At 36.1% G+C, this 19,637-nt stretch overlaps 1 protein-coding gene across 5 annotated transcripts in view; it reads right to left on the bottom strand.

Moving 5' to 3' along the window:
• Positions 1–19,637, bottom strand: part of PCLO (piccolo presynaptic cytomatrix protein) — a 323,520-nt gene that overhangs the window by 50,329 nt on the left and 253,554 nt on the right. For 2 of the 5 annotated variants that reach the window (XM_066550944.1, XM_066550942.1), the window contains exons 18-21: positions 15,191–15,262; positions 12,476–12,656; positions 11,059–11,253; positions 9,625–9,807 (exon numbers count right to left, since the gene is read on the bottom strand). In XM_066550944.1, the coding sequence (XP_066407041.1) occupies positions 9,625–9,807; positions 11,059–11,253; positions 12,476–12,656; positions 15,191–15,262 (631 nt within the window). Of the gene's footprint in view, positions 1–8,894; positions 9,062–9,624; positions 9,808–11,058; positions 11,254–12,475; positions 12,657–15,190; positions 15,263–19,637 lie in introns of those variants that run through there. The other 3 variants (XM_066550947.1, XM_066550946.1, XM_066550943.1) reach the window with 3 other exon arrangements.

Consider the following 19,637-nt stretch of genomic DNA (forward strand, 5'->3'; position numbering starts at 1 on the left):
ATTCTATTAATCTCCTTTGTTCCACTACTGCCCACAGCCAGAAGTGGAATCTGTCAGTCTACGTTGTTTTCAGATAAAATCATTCTTTAGCTCTATTCCATGACTTCACACATTGATCATAGGCTCCCTTCTTGGACGTAAATACAACAGGAATAAATTTTAAAATCATGGTGTTATTAGCAGATGCTCTCAATATCTCACCTGGAGGAAAGGCACCCTTGCTTTTCCAGAGAGACAGCCAGCTGGGGTGGCTGTGTGCAGTGGTTGCTCTATCACTTTCAGCTGGTGGTGCTGTGAGTGAATTCCTATGCCTGTGGTGACATGTCAGCAAAATGCTGCTGAGAAATGCTGAGCAAGAGTGATGTTTCAGAGAGGAGAGGCCAAGCTCTCTGTTATAACATATTATTGCCAGTTGCTCTGTATTTAACAGCCTGAATTGTGGCGCTCTCGTGCCTGTCCCAAACTGATTCATTACCTCAGTTTTCATTGTGTTTGCACAACTTGTATGTCTCCCAGTGTTTTCTGTGGGGAATTCTGAGGGTTCCTTTAGTTTAGGTTGTTTTGTTGGCTTTTTTTTTGTTCCATGGCATGATAACTGCCTCACAGGTGAGTACAAATGGGAGATCAACACATCTGCAAAACCCAGGGAAGCCAAAACAATATTGTGCCAGCACAGAAAAGAATCTTCAGTTCTTCCCTTAGGCATGAGTTTACTTAGTGTAGCATATATCTCCACCATAACATATGTGGCCTGAAAGGATCATTCATATCTAGAATTTTTCTTTTTTTAAATTGATTTTGCTGTAAAAACTAGTATTTCTTGTATCTTTACTGGTGGATTTCTAAAACCAGTAAGAACCTAGAATTTAGTTCAATCCAGAAAAGCTTGAATGAAGCCTTTAGAAATGGGTTAGAAGTTTTGCTTCATCTATTTATAATCAATGCATAGCTGTTTCTTTTGAAACAGCTGTACCCTAATTACACATTCAGTATGCTGTATTTTTAGTTTTTCTACTGTTTTCAACAATTCACATAATTTTCCATATTGATGTTTTTTTCCATATTGATGCTTTTTTCCATAAGGTCACTTCACTTGGTGAATGGTTATAATGGATCCAAGTTTAGATTCGTGACTGGATTTTGAAAATTCTAAAGTTTAATGTTATTCTTTTTTTTTCCCTGTCTGCTCTGAAAGTAATGAATCACAGTGTCAGTTTGTGACAAGATATGAAATCCACAAATAGATTTACAGCTGGTTTCGTGACAAATTCAGAATCTGGATACAGAGATCATCTCATAACTTGTGAGACACCCACATTTTCTACGTCGGGATTTTTACAGATACATCTAGACCTCTAAGTTTCTGCTGGTTATGTACAAAACTTTGGAGTTCTGATGATGTGGCAATGCTTGCTGCCATGCAATATTTTCCCTAAGAGTTAGTATAACTATGGTTATAGTTTATTCTATGTGGAAAGATAGAACTAGTTCCATGCTCTTATATTCAAGAAACTAGTATACACACTCATTGGCAGTCTTGCCCTTCCTCATGCAAACATTGTCTTAGAAAATTTAGCAAGAAAGTAATTTCACTCTGTTTAGTCTTACCAGTCTATGTAAGATCTGTGAAGTCCTGAAAGTGTCAGAACCATTTCCACCTTGCTTGGTCAATTGGGTTCATATCCACATAAAGGATAGACAACTACTGCATTATATTTAGTTTTAATTTTACTTTTCTTTATGATATCAGGGCAGGTTAATTCTGAGTTACAGAGCTTCTGCTTAGAGCTGCCTATTCTAGAAAATTCTTTAGTCCATGGATTTTGACAGCAAAGTTCTGGCAGGAGGTGCTTTGGTCTGTAGCACTTGAACAGTTTCATATGGATTCACTTGGGTCCAAAGATTAGAAATTGTCATCTGATGTCACACAGGTCCCTGGAGCTACAAGGTGCTGTCTTGCTTTACAGAAATCTACAATGTTTATCTGAATAGAAATGCATTTGAAGGCACTTTTCATCATTTGAATATTAAGTACCCAGAGTGTGTAAGAGCTGTGTTTCATTGCTTCCTTGCCCTTTGTTTTTGCAAATTATTCTCTGGCTCTTAAGCAATTTTCCCCCTGCAAACAATCCCAAACCAAACCAACCCAATAAGCAACTTTTAGAAACTCTTAGAAAGCTTAAAAAACTTTAAAAATATTTGTCAAAGGCAAGCTCTTGCTGTCAATTACCTATGATTCTTAAAGCCTTACATTTTTAGAGAAAAGACTCTTCAGGCCTCAGCAGATGAAAGAGACAAAATTTAACTGAAGGTCATTAGGCACCTTCATCTGGCCTCTCTCTGGGAGAAAGAAGATATCACTTCACCCCCTCCAGCCCTATTTCTGTAAACTCTTTACACAGTTTATCAGGTGTTTGGCTCTTTCTAGGGATTGCAATATCATTATATCTGGGCTGCCCAGCCATTTAACTATGAAGAATAGAAATATGAAATGAAAGTTTAAAACCCTAATATGAGCTGCTTTCTCTGAAATAGGGCACAGATTTTCCTATTATAAAAAGCTATTGTTGTGGTTTGATTTAATTTTCATCTGTTAATCCTATTTTAGCTGGTAGTTCCCTCAATGAAATGAAATGTTCTCTACTTGGAATAGGTGTTAATGGGTACATATGTCACATTTAGTAGTTTGAAATGTGGTGTTAATGCTGCCTCTGAGTGATTCTGTTAAACTGCCTGTTTTACAGGCTCTGGCATGGGCAAAATTTCAGGTCAATCATTCTAGTGAATAATATATAAATGAGTTGGAAAAGTTCTCAACTGCTTGCAGTAATTATTTCAGGTTCCAAGAAAGTGGATGATAATTTTATACCTGGTGTAGGACCAGGGTTTTCAAAAAAAAATTATAATGGTTAGACAGATACCTTTTGTACTCTGCATGGTTTACAGGAAGAAGAAAAAAAATTCAACAGAATGACGTTTGGATGTGATAAATTCAACCCTTATGCCTTTTTGGAAAAGAATTGCTGATTCAATAATGGAGGTTAGCACTGATCTCACATTTCAGCTGCATCTTTTTATTTATACTTTTAAAAATTATTATTAGTATGGCAAAAATATGTATTTGCTTATACTTGGCTGATGAACCCAGTTAGAAAAAAGACCTTTAGAATCAAGAAAAATGTGTAAGCCATGCTTTAGTATGAAGAAAATATCATATTAAAATCAGTAAGAGAGGAAAGCTTGGAAGGCATATGATTTCACTTAATCTTTCAGAAAAGTCTTTTTTCAACAGGCAACAGAGAAGATCCTTTGTTAAAAGTTAATACAGGGAAGATAGATCATTCACACAAGACCTATAACCAGGAGCTACTAAATCAGTCAGCAGGAAAATGGAAACAATCCAGCACTCTCAGCCACTCCAGCCATTCTCCTACAGTGAATGGATGTTTTGTTAAGACTTAAATTTTAAAAAGTTGACTATACAGTTCTGTGGTTCATATGAGGGAAAGAACAGACTCAACCAGCACTTTCTCCTGGTGAATAAACTGTAGATGCTCCTCTTTTCCAGTTTCTTTCTAGAAACAGAATTACACTGTCAAAACACATTGGAAATGATGGTTCTGTTCGTGAACCAAACAGGAGGAGGGAAAAATGCCTTCAAGTGTGGATTCAGGATTAAGTTTCCCCAATTGGCCTCTAATTACTTGAAAGAAATTGTCCTTTTAACTGTCTATCTTCTGAGAAACTCTGTGTGACAAAAAAGGCAGAAAGCGTCACCCTGAGTCCTCTCAAAGAGATGCAAGCCCATGGGAGAAGGTGAGAGCACCCATCTGCTGTGTGTAACTTTCTGATGACCAACAGGCTGGGCATCTCATGCAGTGTCTTTTGGCAGAAGCTTGGCTGTCCTTCACTCTCAGTAGCTTTGTGTTTCAAGTGCTCCAACCTCAAAGTGCCCCAAATGCCAGTTTTCCTGTTTTCATGAAGTGTTTGCTAGCATCAAAAGGAAGAGCTGCTCCAGCTTGCTCAGTTAGGGTAAAAGTGTTGTTGGAACTGCTTGTTGCATCTTTTGTGAACTGGCAACAGATTGGGAATTCATAAACAACTGGTGATCAAACACATCTACCTCAGGTCAGCCAAGATAGTTTATTTTCCTAATGGTCCCTCATACTGAACAGAACTTTAAGCCACGGTGTCACCCATCTCAGCCACAGCTGTATATTAGACATGGATTTGACTGTATACTGAGCAGGGATAATTTGTGAAAGTTCAAGACAACCCTTTACAGAGAAATTTACCATTTGAGATGAGTAAAAGAAGAAAAACACATTTCTTAAACTGTACTGAAGTAATTTCTTTACCCAGGAAAGCAATTTAGATGAAATAACTTTCCATGCACTCTGTAGGGTTAGTCTACCCTACAGGATGTTGAAAAAATACTTTTGAAATAAGAGTTATCAAATAAAGAAGCTGAGCAATTCTCTGAAATTACATGTCAGTTTAAAATGGTGAAAGAGTAAATAGCAGGAATAACCAATGCAAAATGGGCCAACTATTAGATTGGAACAAGGTTGAAAAGACATTCTCTGTTATCTGCAGAGATTGGGGACAAACTGTTCTTGTTTTGATAATGATTCTTGGAAATGGGTTATTTGGAGCAATATGAAGGCCCATTTAACTTGGAAATTAAGAAACTAGTGACATGAGTCACTAAACAGCTTTGGGCTATAAATTATATAAGTGTGAAGGAAATATCCTAAAATAATGTAGGAAATTAAAACATGGCATTGCCTATTAAATGTGTGAAAATGGATACAGACCAAAAGAGATCCCAAATTAGCAGGTATTTGGAACCACAATCATATCCAATTCAGAATTATGTAACCTAGGAATCAATTTCCTTTCATTCCATTGTTGCTAAAGCCAGCAAACAGAACTTCGTGATAAGGAAAATTCATATAAATTTTAATTTCTTGCAGCTAAGTGGCTAGAAATTACACTGTGCTGGCTCAGACTTGTGTCATGGGTTGTACAGTGATGACAATGTCTTGATGCAAGCATCACATCACATTTCTGTGTAACTTTAACCTATTATGTTGACACTAAAGTGAACTTGTGTCAAAGTTGTTGGCTCAAGACAGTTATAAGCAGGTGTGCTACCTTTTGAATGAAAGTGTTTTAAACAGGCATTCTTTGAGATGTTTAAATTGATAGGCTTAATTGGGTACCATTCTGAAAATGCTGAGGTAGAGTTTTGAAACTGGAGGTATTCTAGCTAACAATATCATCTCTGAGAGTAGATCTCCCCCAGCCAGTAAAATCCCTTGACATACAACTGTTTGGAAAAGCTGTTGTGTCATGATGGGAAATGCATAATGTAAAAGATGAAATCTTCTCTATGAAATCCTGTGGGGCTCCATTTTCTCCCATCCTCCTCACCCCCACCTCCCTCACCCCGCCATTTTCAGTGACATGTGTCAGAGGATGTTTTAAGGAAATGTGATTTTAAGTTGGTAGAAGTTTGATCTTGAAAAAATCTTTCCATTATTGAAAATTAGACAGAAATTCCTGTAGAATTATAATGCTGGTATTACCTTAAATTAACAGGGGTGTTTGGATCTTTAACTGAAACACATGGCCATTTCTCTAGATCTTTAACATTTGCTACCTAGTTCAGGTGAGTATAGCAGTGTTTTTATTGTTGCAGGTTGATTGTTTGGTCAGGTTAATGTGAGCCAAATAGAAGAGAAGTTGCCTATGGCATCCATCAACAAAAGATATACAAGCAATAGCATATTGACCTGTAGCTTCTTTTTCATGTGTCTGTTGGAAAGAATAAAAGATGTATAGGGCTACAATGATGTTGAGACTTAAATTCACTTACTGAGCTACTTACTATTTAAATATTAATTTACTGTTCTTCAAAGATGCTAGGAAGGTTCGAAATGAATTTCTAGAAATTCTCTTATTTGGTCATAAAGTAATGGATTTTTGTTCACCCTTGGATATTCTAAAGTAATAAAGGAATTGATTTTTCATTGTACAATCATTGTCCTTTAGGGGAAAAGCTGGCATCTTTTTCTCTGCAAAGGACAAACCAATCAAATTTCTACTATGGTGAGGCACAAGTAGTCCACCTTTCTGCTTAACACAGATGCTGAAGTTTTTTTCAGTTCCTTGTCTTTCTTATTAATTTTATTGAAAGGTATTAAAACTAAAGCATGTTATTCATTCATTTAAATCTATAAGCTATGTTTGAAAAGACTTTTTTATATAAAATCAGTAAAAAATTATATTCCAAATACACCTACTCTTTCATATGCATGTATCCCGAGAATTGGTGGTGTTCTGAATAATCATTCAACTTTTCAAGTATCTGAAGAATTCTAAAATAGTTTATTTTAAACATAACTGACCTACCAAGAAAATTCCATATAATGAGAAGATCCTTTTGTGGGATAAATTACTGACTGGAAAGGTGGTGGACTGATTCACACCGTTTCTAAAACTGACTCATCTGGTGGATAAACTCTTAATACACAAATTTATGCTGAAGGGAATGTACTTAATTTTAAGTGAATGTGTAATTGGAAATGATTCATATATTGCACAAAACCTAAATCAAATTAACTCCAGCTGTCCTCTGACTTGGATCCCTTGCAACTTCTGCCTTCAAAGAAATTTTATTGTTCCTCTCTGAGGGATGTGATTGGAAATTGTAGCATGCAGTTGGTTTCTTTGTAGATCACACTCTTATCTCTCATGGGCAATGACAAAATTATACTTCAGGGTTTATTTTTAATTAACTGCTGTAGCTGACTGTTGGATTTTACAAAGGTTCGCAGCAAAAACCTATGTTTTTTGTTGCATCTTCACCTTAATTTTAAAGCAGATTGATTTAAATACATTTTTTACTCTGTAAAAGGAATACAGAAACAATTCATTTCAACAAAAAACTGACAAAAGACCTTTGTTTTCACAAAATATGCTATTTATGCTATAGGTTCTGATCTTGTTTGGTTCTTGTTTGGTTCATAAATATGCTATTTATGCTATAGGTTCTGATCTTCTCTTTCTGGTGATTTCCTTGTTACTTCTCAAAGGACACACAATTGATAACTGACAAAATAGACTCAATAGAAAGGGTCCTAGGAATAAGAAGTACAGAAGGATTTCTCTGAGACATAGTCAGAATGACTGAGGATCTTTGTCTTGCTTGGTTTGTTGTTTTTTTTCTAGAGCCAGTTCAATTCAAGAGAAAAAATGGAGCTATTGAGAGGCAAGATCAAAGGAGGATACTTTTTCTAAGGGTTATCTCAGGCATAGAAAGACTTCACAGCATAGAATCATTTCCATCACCTTTGTCTACTTAGGCTGAAAAAACCAAAACAATTCCTCTAAATATGCTGTTGTTTAATAAATGCACAGAGAAATAGCTGTGGTAAAAAAATAATAATAATGTTGTGTATTATCTGTAATGTCTTCCTTAGTAAAGGGCTTTGAGACACAGTAACAAAAAATTACTAACTTGCCAAGATGACTGTTCAGTCATTAAAACCAGTTCCTAATGTGTCCTTTTGCATCTACCAATAAAGCAGGGTATAATGGAGGTGGGTACCACAAACATGCATCATCCCTTTAGGAATGAACTTGGAAACTGATGATGCCCTGATATTCATAGTTCACAATGAAGGTGAAATATCTCCTTTCTTTATCATCTCTTCATCCCACAAAAAAGTCCATAAGTTGAAAGATGTTTTGAGTATCTTTGGTGCTTTTTCCATTAGAGGTTATAGACTCATCTCATTTTACTTTCATACTCCACAAAACTGCAGTGAAATCATCTTGGTTTTCATTCCTGCTAAAAGCCATGAGAGTCATTAACCTCAAAATGGTAACTACTGGCCCACCTCATCTGAATAAATTTGGACAAACTATCTTTGGAACAACAAAGAAAAGCTAAAACATCTCACAGGTCTGAAACCAGACTTGTAAGCATTGTGTAGGTGACCAAGCATTGTGTATATTTGTCAGAAGTAAAAAAGACAAAAGTATTACATGTCTTCATAACAATTTTAACCTTTTTATATATTATTGTGGACTCTTATTACTATAATGTGGACTCTTATTATTTATAATGTGGACTCTTATTCCCATAACAAGAGTATTCCAATATTCTAATATTGCTGAGCCAAGTACATATCAGTATATATTCTTTTTGCACTTTTAAAATTAAAGAAGATAGAATAACAGTTTCTTGGCACAGGTATTGAAGCCAACAGACTCACTGTTTCTTATAAATTTATATCTAAACCTTATATATTCAACCTTACATCACAAGCAAAATGTTTTGCATTACCTATCAATGTGAAAAGGCATCACCACAGGGCTATGTGTCTGTGATAAAACTCGACAGACACAACATCTCAAAAGACCATAAGAGTCATTTAGATTTGAATGGTCTACCCCCCAGGAGTGGTATGCAGCTTTCAGACATGATGCCTGAGCTTGACCACAACATTCCCTGGTTCTGCCTGAGCTGACTATCTAGATTTGAGCTATAGAATAATAAAATAAATGTGTGTGTGTGTGTGTTTGTATAAATACCTGGATTTATGGAAGAACTCTAAAGGCTATCCTAAGAAAAAAAACTTGTCATTTCTAAATATGCTTAAAAAGACCTGGTACTTTTGCCCTGTTTATTAGTTGTTTTAACATCACACTAGTTGTCCAAATGACTTGTTGCCTTTTATTGTCTAAAGTAGCATTTCTTCTTTCTCTCCTGTACCCCTCAGCCAGCTTATATTGCCCAATGTGTGCAATGGTGTTGACAGAAAAACCTTCAATGCATCTTGAGAGCTTAGGAAGGGATTACAGCACAAAAGAACATCTAGGAGTTCAGTCAGTACAGTCAGTACATTTATTTGGATTATCCCTCAGATTCCATGGAAATAAACAAGATGCTCCAGAAGTCAAAAGAACAGTGGCAATTTGAACTGATTGAGATTCTGGCTCTTTATTTGTGATGAGGGAATAAATTGATGATATGTGGTATTACAGGTGCCTACAAATAGAAAATAATTTTTAAAGATGCTGATACGAAAATTATCAAGAGATTGAGCTATACATGGATCAAAACTCCTTTCCTTTCCACTGGTGGTTTGAAAAATTCTCTATGCTAATGACTGTTGATATGACAATTGTGTTGGAAGAGGAAACAGGAATTGTTATTGTCCCAATTACATTTTTAGAAACAAAAATGTGCAGTTAGGTTTTTGTCACAATACAAGAAATGTCCAATCATGCTTAAGCAGACCAGCTTGGATGCATGCTTTTTATTAGGCAACAACATGAGCAAAGCTATACTACTTTTCAACAGAATTCCAAGTACTCCAGTGGAATGGAAGTGCACACATTTGTTGTTTCATAATGCTTCTTAGCACAGTTTTTCATGATGGATTTATGCGCTGATAGGTGGAAAAATCAAGCAGAGTTCTGGATTCATGTTAACATTTACAGCACTTAATGGAGGGGTAAAATAAATAATTAAATATCGCAATGAATTAGTCGACATGGCAAGAAGATTTTGGGATGTAGTTGGTTTCTTAACCATGTCTTTCTGCTCACCTCCTTCAGGCTTGACTGGTCCATCAGACATCACTTTCCTGAGGGCTAGTTGGCTTTGGTCTTTGTTGTCATTGGCTGGTGGAGGCAGATTGTCAGACTGAGTTCTTTGAATAGGGAGGACTCCTGCTATGCTGTGTCTGTGCTGCTTCCTGGCATGATTAGACTGACCGCTTTTATGTGCTGCTGTGGCAGTGTGGGTGAAATGGAAACCCAGAGTATGTATCCTCAGATGGAACCAGCTTAAATGTTATTCATGCAAACAGAAGTGGTTTTTTTTTTCTGTACTTAAGTAAGTAGTGTTTTCAAACACCAAAGAGACACCACATGCACAGCATTAAAGAGTATCAAAACTGGCTGTTTCTGTATTAATGGCAGTGAAGACAAGGGAAATAATTTTCCCCCAGTTTTGCATTATACCATGGTGAGTTTATGGCATATCAACAAATCCTAAAGACAAACACAATGACTTCACAGTCAGAGAGATTTAATTTGCCATCAAGTAAACCCTCAGCTAGCAATCAGATTATACTGGTCTGAAGTATACTCTGGAGAGTAATCCTTTTGAGTGGAATAGTTTTAATTTATTTTAACCTATTTGAAGTTGTCAGATGAAATCTACCTTGACCCTTAATCAATCCATGGTAAAAATCTACTTAAAAAATTGAACTCTGACACCTGACTTAGCTCTCAACTCCCTTTGAGTTTGCTAACTTGACAACATTGTTGAAATCTGATGTTAGTGGCTCTGTGTTTTTAATGGTTTTGCAATTATTGTGTTTAATGTTTTTATTGTATTTCTGTTCTGCTCATCACTAACACAATCTTATCTGAGATATAAAGAAAGTTGCCTTATATTTCCTTTCCAAGAAAAAAAATAAAATAGATATTTACAGTCATGTTTCAAAAATAGAAATCTCAGCCATGTAGTTAAAAAAAAGTTTCTTTAACTTCAAATCTTCTTTTGTGTATATAGTACTGTCCTTCATGATAACTACTTATAGATACATCCTGCGGTCTCAGTCTTGTATGCAATTTGAAGAGCTGGCAGTTGCATCTCTGCAGGTTTTGATTATTTCATTGGTAGGTATTTAGTGACACCAAAACACAGCGGACTTCTCTGTGTCATGCACAACCATGGAACATCATGGACCATGAGTGAAGGGACTGATGGAGAAACAGCCAGTTTCACTGCAGTCTTTATAAAATAAATAAATAACTAAATAAATAAAAGACTTCTAAATACAAGAGTATATTGTAATTATATGTATTCACACACAGGCACACAAAGAAAGACATTGAACAGAGTGAGCACAGTGTGCCAAGAACAGAAAAAAAAAAAAAAAGAAAAATAGCCGAAAAGGGAAGGACAGCAGGGAAAAAGGCAACAGATGAACATTAAGCTGCCATGCTGAGGAATTTATTTGCGTCTTTTACTTGGTTGAAGGCGAAGCTGCTGCACAGCTGCTTCAGCAGCGGCGATGGCTGCCCCAGCGTCTTCAAGGTGGGTTTGAGTGACGCTGGTTTTGCTTTGGCTGCGAGAGGGACCGTGAGAGCGGAGATGGCCTTCAGAAGAAGACTTGGAGCTCCCTGGGCTGCTGTGGGATTTCTCAATGGTGGGCACCTGCATGTCTACCAGGAAAATGAAGAAGTACAACTCTTGCATTTATTAAAAACAAACATTTTCATTCCCTTTCTCATGACTGGTCTCTCTAGCTGAATTCCAGAACAAGGAACAAAGATTAAGCTGTGCCTTTCCATTTAAAGCATCAGGATATATCACGATTAGGAAACTCTTATAAAGCATTATTTTCTACTTCCCCACTGTTACCTGGCCCAGAGAATAATTTATTTAGTATTAGTTTTTTTATCACCTGTGAACTAGACCTCCTGTGCTGGTTCAAACTGGTGGAATGATGGCATGGTGCTTTCCACTTTCTGTTCTCTAGTATGTCAAGGCTAAGCAGCATCACCTACACCAGTACCAAACACTTAGCAAATGCAAGTCATTTTATCCTAAATAATGCCATCAGGACAATCACAGCCTAACTTACAATATCTTTTATACTTACCTCTAATTCGGACAGACATCTTATATAGACACCAGTCCCTGGTAAAATGTTAAACAGAGAAATAGAGAGGAGATGGAGCACAGTCTTGTTCCTCTGGGGCTCTCATCTGGATTGTAGATGGACACAATTTGTTTTTTGCTTTGAAAGTACACATAATGTGTTTTAAGAGAGCACCTGTCCACTGACTACTTAGTATAAAAAAAAAGAATTAGAGATAAATTTCTTGAACCAGGAGACACTGAGATCAATTCTGCTTTTGTAAACACTAGTATATTTCTACTGTATCAGCTCCACTGATTTCCAATACAACTGAGATGTGCTACAATCCATTATCATTGACTGGAAATGCATATGCATTATTGCAGCATAATTGTTGTTCTATAAAATATAAACGTGGCATTTTCAGAAGAAAAAAAATCCATAGAATATTTAAGGAACATGAAAAATAGAAAGCTAAATATGTATTGAGTTTGCTCAAGGCTATCAAGAAAATCAAAGGGGCACAGAATCTATAGCAGATGTGCAAAGCACATCTCGAGGAGTAGTAGAGTCTGTATGCTGCTGTTTTAAGGACATAATTGCTCAGTAAGCTGGCTGGCAAGATTGAGACAACTGAAACCTTGTCTCCAACTAATTAATCACAGAGATAAATGCATTTTTAATAAAAATTTATACAAACTTCATACCAGTATCTTTATTTTTCTATTAGAACTTACACATGGCAAAGGTTTACACATCATCTGGGAAAACATTTCGTATCAGGTGCACCAAGTCATTCCTACCCTTGGAGGGGTCCGGGAAGATTCCATGACTTCTGCTCTTGATGACAGATGGTTTTGGAGATTGCTGGCTACTCTTTTCAGAATGAGATTTCCCATGATCTATATTTTCACTCTGTTCTTTAAGAGGATACCACCGAGGTGTGTTGTCAAGCTGAGAGATGCTGGATAACTCAATCAATACCTACAAATAAATCAAAGTATAATATATGGCCTGTATCTTACCTATTTATGATTGCATACAGCAGAAGAGACTAGAGCTGTGTTGTCAGAAGTTCCAATCAGGTGTAACAGTGAAGGGTATAAGGCTCTCTGCTGATAGATTCAGGACTCTCTGGGCATGCTGTGACCCCAAACCCAGATGCAGTAGCATATTCATATGTCTGAACCAAAAAGTCTCCTCACCAGATCCTCAGTCAGGACTGTGAGCTGAGTCTTTTGATTGTGGCATAGCTCCACACAAAGACAACTGGGCAGTTTAGAGGGCAGCTTGTCAGCACTAGCTTGACAGCTACAGTAAAAAGACATTAAAAAGACATTAAAAAGACATCCAGCTATTCTGCCTCTGTACAGACATTTTCTAATAGGAGAAGCAAGCATAATTTCCTCCCTTTTAGCAGTGCTTTTAAGGGGGGAAATAGTTGCATATTTGCCTTTATTGAGGTCTTCAATAATATGAGGCTTGTGCTTCTTGAGTCTTTAAAAAATCCACATATGCAGAAGTAGCAAGAAAAAGAAAAAACAGGATTACTCTTGCACTTGATTAAAATAATAGAATTCAACTGATCATTTAGGCACCTAAACATTACTGAGAGAAAAAACAGGAGGTGCAATGGTAATGTGGAAATGAAACAAATAAACTGGCTAAATAACCTGCAAACATTGTAGATGAAAACTGCTCTAAGCCACCTTCATTGTTAGCAGGACTTTGGTGAAATTTCTTTAAAAAAATAGGTGTAAAAAAAAAAAAGAGCATTGGCACCAAAAAGAGCCATGCTTTCTTAATAAGCTTGCAGTTGAGAGGGCCCAAGGGATGTAAAGTACTGAAATTCATCACAGAATCTTGAAGGAAGGAAGGTCAAAAATAGATTTGCAACTGGCTCTAAATGGTTGAAACTAAAGTCAGGTAGGGAAGTTTTAAAACTTCTAGACAAATAAAGTGTGCAATTACCTCAGGGAACAAAGTTTTTGTCACTTTACTATAAGACCCTGAATTAAAGAAAGCCTCTTCAAGTATAGGGATGGGGAAGTCTCCTAAAAACTGATGGTTTCTAGGTTAAAAGCCTTTTTTCCTTTCAGTTTTATAGGCTGTCTATGATCTGCCTTGGTCTTTCTGGTTAGACCTATAATCAGTCTTAACAGATGAACTCTTTAGCATGCTCCCTTTTTTGGTTTTTAGTCAAGCTTTGAAAATGTCTTGGGAGAGAGCATGGCTGAGGATTGTTGCCAAAGGGGGAGGCTGGGGGCTCTGCTTTGTAGGAGAGGTTTCACTTTCCATGGATTTGGACCTTGATGTGCCACATCTGATGTTATGGTGCAGGATTCCTCTGGACAGCCTGATGCTGAGATACACTGGATAGTCTTTTCTGTTGCTTTTTCCCCTAAATAACTGCTTTCACAATTTAAAAATAATTAAAAAAAAAAAAAGTAGTTCTAGAGGTTGAAGAAAGTTTGAAGGGGAAAGGTTTAAATCTTCATGTAGAAGCAGTTGCTAGAGCATCCCTTTTCTAAATGTAATAAAAAACCAAGGTGGTAAATATTCAGTAAAGCCCTGCATTTGGAAAAACATGCTGAACTCAACAAGAATATGGACACAGGATGCAGGAAATAAGTAATCATGTAGCAGCTTCCTATACATTTATTTTAGTAATTGTTCAAATAGTGACACTGATTGCTCAGTTTGGTAGTTACACAAAGGGGAACTGAAGCTGAACTGTGTTGGTTTTTTGCAGAATTCAAATGTAGAATGAGCCCAGATATTCCCAGTTATTCTGCATGAGAGATTGATTTTCCTGGGTTTCTGTTTCTAATTATAATATTTATTTGTAAATACATCTTTAATTATTTTTATTTCATATTTATTGCTGGTAATTCTGTATTTTATGTGCATACGCTTGTTTATTTGTTTTTTAAAGACAAATCCTTTTCCCCATGAGCACTCATTTATTATTAGTTATAAGATTATATTTTGCCTTCATTCATACTTTACTAATGATATTACTTTTTCAGAATGTTAAAAAATGAGACTGATCAGCAAGACTAAAGTGCTCATACTTGAAGATACTTGTGCATGTGTTAAAATATGGTTTGATGGCAGAATTTAATCCTTTAATCATTTACAAAGACTAATACCTCCTCAACCTTCCTATGTTATGGTAAAATCAAGTCAGGCAGCTTTCAGTCATAAAAAGAATTTCCCCTGGAGTCACTGTGAATGTTTTTGCTATCTCACACTCAAAAAAAGTATTAATTTTCAGCAAATTAACAGTTTGTTGGGTCCTAAATTAGCTTGCCCCGAGTTAATCAAGATGAAAGGGATTTATCTTTCATATCTAAATTAAAGAAATCATGACCATTTGTTAAGAAGACAACAGTAAAACTGGGATGGGATGTAAAAAACAGTTTTACTTAACATGTGTACCATACCTTGAAAGGGAAGAGTCTCCACATAACACCCTGCAGTTATTAGTAGTAGAGAGGAAGAAATAAGATACTCACTTCACCGAGGAAGTCATTTGAGGAAAATCTATCGTAATCCCACACAGTCACTTCCAGTGTTTTCTTTTTCAACTGCAATTCAAGGAAAAGGATAATTAAATTCATTAACTTCAGATCAAGTCTTTCTGGTGGTTTCTATAGATTATTTCTTCCATGTATCCTTTTTCATAGGATAAGGTATTTTCATGGTAATTTTCACCATTTCACCCACCTTGTTCTGAGAAAAATAATTTGACACTATTATTTGTTATCAAACCAGATGGGCTGGGGCTTGGCCTTATTTTAGGAATTCCCACAAGTTGTTCTGGGCAGAATTTATGTCCACTACAAGAGTCAAACTTATTTTTATGGCCCCATTTTTTATTCCTGCAGCTTTTCTCATCACCAGATCTGTCTGAATGCAGACATCTGCCTGAAGTGCATTTGAGTGTGAATTTCAAATGAATGATATCAAACACCCTCTTTACATAACCTCATCTGTGAAGACCAGGCTTTAATGCCTGCAGAATTCAGTGTAGTCAGTGAGAGTCTGCAAGTGATCCAGGCATGCAGACAGGTTGTTTTGCTGGGTATTAGTGGCACCTGTCAAAACCCATTATCTGCAGATCTTGTTAGGCATGATAGCTGCCCACTCTTCTGTTGGGCACGGTAAGAAACAAATAATCTTTATATGACAAGAGAGCACAAGACAGAGAAACTGTTGACCAAAGCAGTTGACCTTTTTGTAAGGACTGACCTGAGCGTTTTTCCAGGGGTCTCTGAGGACATGTAGGGGCAGGATTGATTACTGATTTTGTGTGCTAGGGCAAAAGGCTATAAGGTGGCTGCAAAGGCAGTAATAAATTCATGTGGCTTGAAAGAAAATCCTGCAGGTTGTAGGGTGTCTGCAAAGTCAGGCTGAGAAGTTATAAATGAAGAATGCAAGCGTTACTGAGGAAAAGAGGACTCTTCACATACTAGAATTAAAGAATTCAGAAGATGAATTCTTATGTGATAGTTGAGGTCATCATCCTAACAGGAGCAACCTGTCACTCACTGCTCTGTTAATTGGCTGCTGGTCACAGAGGGACAGCAAAGGATCAAGTCATTGCTCAAAATGATAAGCTATACCAGTCATTGTACATATTGCATATACTTGCAATGAAAGCACTCTTGGCTATTTACAGCACCACAGAATATTCTGAGTTGGCAGTGACTCACAAGGATCATTGAGTGCAACTCTTAACTCTTAAGTCTGTACACCCAGGATCAAACCCACAACCTTGGTGTTGTGACGATCTCATCAATTTCCCTCCATTGCCCCTTCTCTTCATCCAGACTAAAACAGTTCCTAGCAACCTGCAATTGCCTTTAAGTGATAATTTAATCTCATCATTATGTATTCAGAATATCATCTGCTCCCAGCCAACTTTGGAAAAATGCACAACTATGCAAAGCCAATGTCTATGAAAAGAAAATTTAAATCAGCACATCCTGGAAAACCCACACAAAGGGGAATTAAACTATTTCTAGCATCAACAATGTATTCTTTAAGCACACAACAGCACGACTTGAAACCTAAGATTTAAAAAAAAAATATTTGAGAGCAATTCTTTAATATTTCTGTTTTATTCTTACATAATTAAGCAATATTTTTAAGCATTCATTTAAAAAAAATATCCTGCAAGAATGAACAAAAAGATTATTTTTGAAAATTTCTTATCTAATATTTCTAAAGCTGATTTCCTTGACTGAATAAAATAACTTTTCTTTGCTGTTCCAAGACAGCATTGAAACTGCAACATGAAAAATAACCTGAAAAAGTGAGCTGAGCACCCATTGGCCTGTGATGCTTTTGGCTTCCTGGAAGATACAATTTTCTGCCAGGTGCTATATTAAGTATATGTATTTTTACCATGGAAATAAGGGATGGCACAAATACTTTTCAGAAATGTATTGTCACAGTTGTTGCTATTTTGAGAGGAGATTTCTTCTTGATGACTGTGCAAGGACAGAGACAAAAATGTATAAACCCAGGAAATGGGGGAAAAACTCCTAAGGTTTGAAGAATTTTTGGCAGAAAGGGGAAAAAAGAAAAGATTTTCAAATAAATGCAGCCGTACTTTGCTAGCTTCTTTGCAATAATGTGATGATAAAATTGTGATGAAAACTTACAGTACTCTATACTTTGCAAAATCTGTTTTAAGCCTTTTAGTTTAATAATGCTTTTATAAAATATTATGACAATGAAAAACCATGGAAAGACCTTTATTAGGGAGAGTGCATGAAATGAGTTTCAAAGCAGAGCAAATTTGCCTCTCTGAAGATACATCTGTGTGCCACCATGGTGGCAAAGAGCACTAAATGGCTGCTGATTTTAAAAGCAGCCATTTCACCATCCCAGTTCTGCCTTCCTGCATAAGGGTTCTGCCTTACATCAATCAGGTTTAGGTTGTGAATCCTGAAGTTCTGATGCTCATGAGGAATATGACAGATAGCAATACTGAACCCTCTATCTGTCTGACCATGGCAAGTGGGCAATGTACCAACAGGAAAATGAGTGCCACAAAAAAGAAGGAACACAGTTTTCACATATTGGGAATGTCATCTGAGTCCCAAACATACTCTGAAAAAAAGTGCTACCAAGCAATTTCAGTCTTAGCATTGTGGAAAAAAATAGTAGCAATGAATAAAATAAATAAAAGTCCACCTAGAAGCACATTACTGCATGTGAACTCCAGTTAGCTTTAGGCTGTCTAGGAACAGCCATATTTTAAAGAAAATGAAGGAATTTGCAGAAACAGCCAACGTGAAAATATTGTCTCTCATGGAAGGCATAACCAACCCCACAGGTACAGACGGGCTTGTTTCTCATTGTAAATGTCTGGATGTTATGGATAGTGTCTGCCTGTGTAGCTAAATATGCACTAATTAAAATATTCAACACATATTCCTTGAAAATTTCATACTAGGATTTGCATTAGGAAAGAAGTAATTTGAATGCATCTTGTTTTTTCCTCTATGTTAAAAGCATATTACTATATTTACTTCAGAAATAATACAAAATATTGTAATTTCAGTCAGGATGTTTGATGAGTAGAAATTAATGTATTAGGTAATCCATTACAGTTATTTTTGCTTACATTCATATTTAACATTTTATTGTTCTCTGTATTGATGTACTTTGGTACATGGGAGCACAAAAAGACTTTTTATAGGTAATGTAGGAACTTACTTTCTTTTGCCCTAGATATTAAGTCAGATTTAAATACCAACACCTTACTGATTCATACAAAAGATTTCCTTACTTTTGGAAATAAGACATAAGCTTCCACATCACTCAAAGATTTTGAAAATATTACTTTTTCTAAATATATTACCTTCAAATTACAGGCATAAGTTACAGCAAAACTATTTGCTTTGTGGAATCATTTCATATAAGTAAAGTTTTTATTTGCTTTCTGTCAATTAAGAAGTTGAGGCAAAGAAAGCCACTCCTTACAGTATGGTCATACCAATGGTGTCACCTGCAACAGAACTTACATCTTTTATCATCTTCTCTTAAATTATTCTAATGCTTTCTTTCTTGCTCTGAGTAGATATTGGACTTGAGTTAGCAATTACTGCACAACATTTGTCATATTTGTACTCAGCCTTCCTCTCAAATTTTAACTATTTCTACTTTATTCCTTAACAAAACCCTTAAATTACTAAATATTCATAGTTTAATTTATTTTTTCTGCAACTGTCAAAGCAAAATTTGCTATAAATGTGATAAAACTAATCATTCTGACCTTGAAAAAGTCTGCTTCATTTCAAAGAGTGATCTATTTCCAATAATTATTTTCACTTTAATTTCAACTATTTTATGAAAGAGAAAAGGAAAATAAAAAAATTGTACAACCAGCTAAAGTCTAGACAGTGACGTTATACGAACTATATTAGGAAATATTTAATAATACTTATTTGCTGTCTGCAAGCAATGTATGCTTTGATGGAGAGAAAAAAACATGGGGGAAAGGAAATATTTCTTTGAAGAAATGCTGTTTATAAAAATTCATGAATTCCTGTTTGAATGCGACTGCTAACTCCGTGTAACAGTGTGTGATGCAGTTTTACTTGTTTGGTGAACAGAACTCTCATTCTCAGTCTAATGCAATTATTGTCTTGTATTTCTATTTCTATCTGTAACTATTTTGAAATGTAGACTTGTGAGCGTTATGAGTACAAATGATGGTCTCTTACATGGTGAGAGTTCTTCAGACTGTGGAGGACACTCATCAGTAGCATTGAATTATTTGTGATTTAGAAATGTGCTTCACTGTAGATTCTCTTAGCCAGGTCATGGAATTTTGTAGTAGAAAAGTCACACACACTGGTGCCTTAGCAGTAGATACAAGCCATGGAAAGGTGTGGAGGGAAACAGTGCTCTCTGCACACAATTCTGTGTGACAAGATGCTTAAATAT

This window comes from Molothrus aeneus, chromosome 5 (assembly GCF_037042795.1).
Source record: "Molothrus aeneus isolate 106 chromosome 5, BPBGC_Maene_1.0, whole genome shotgun sequence".
NCBI classification, from domain to species: domain Eukaryota; kingdom Metazoa; phylum Chordata; class Aves; order Passeriformes; family Icteridae; genus Molothrus; species Molothrus aeneus.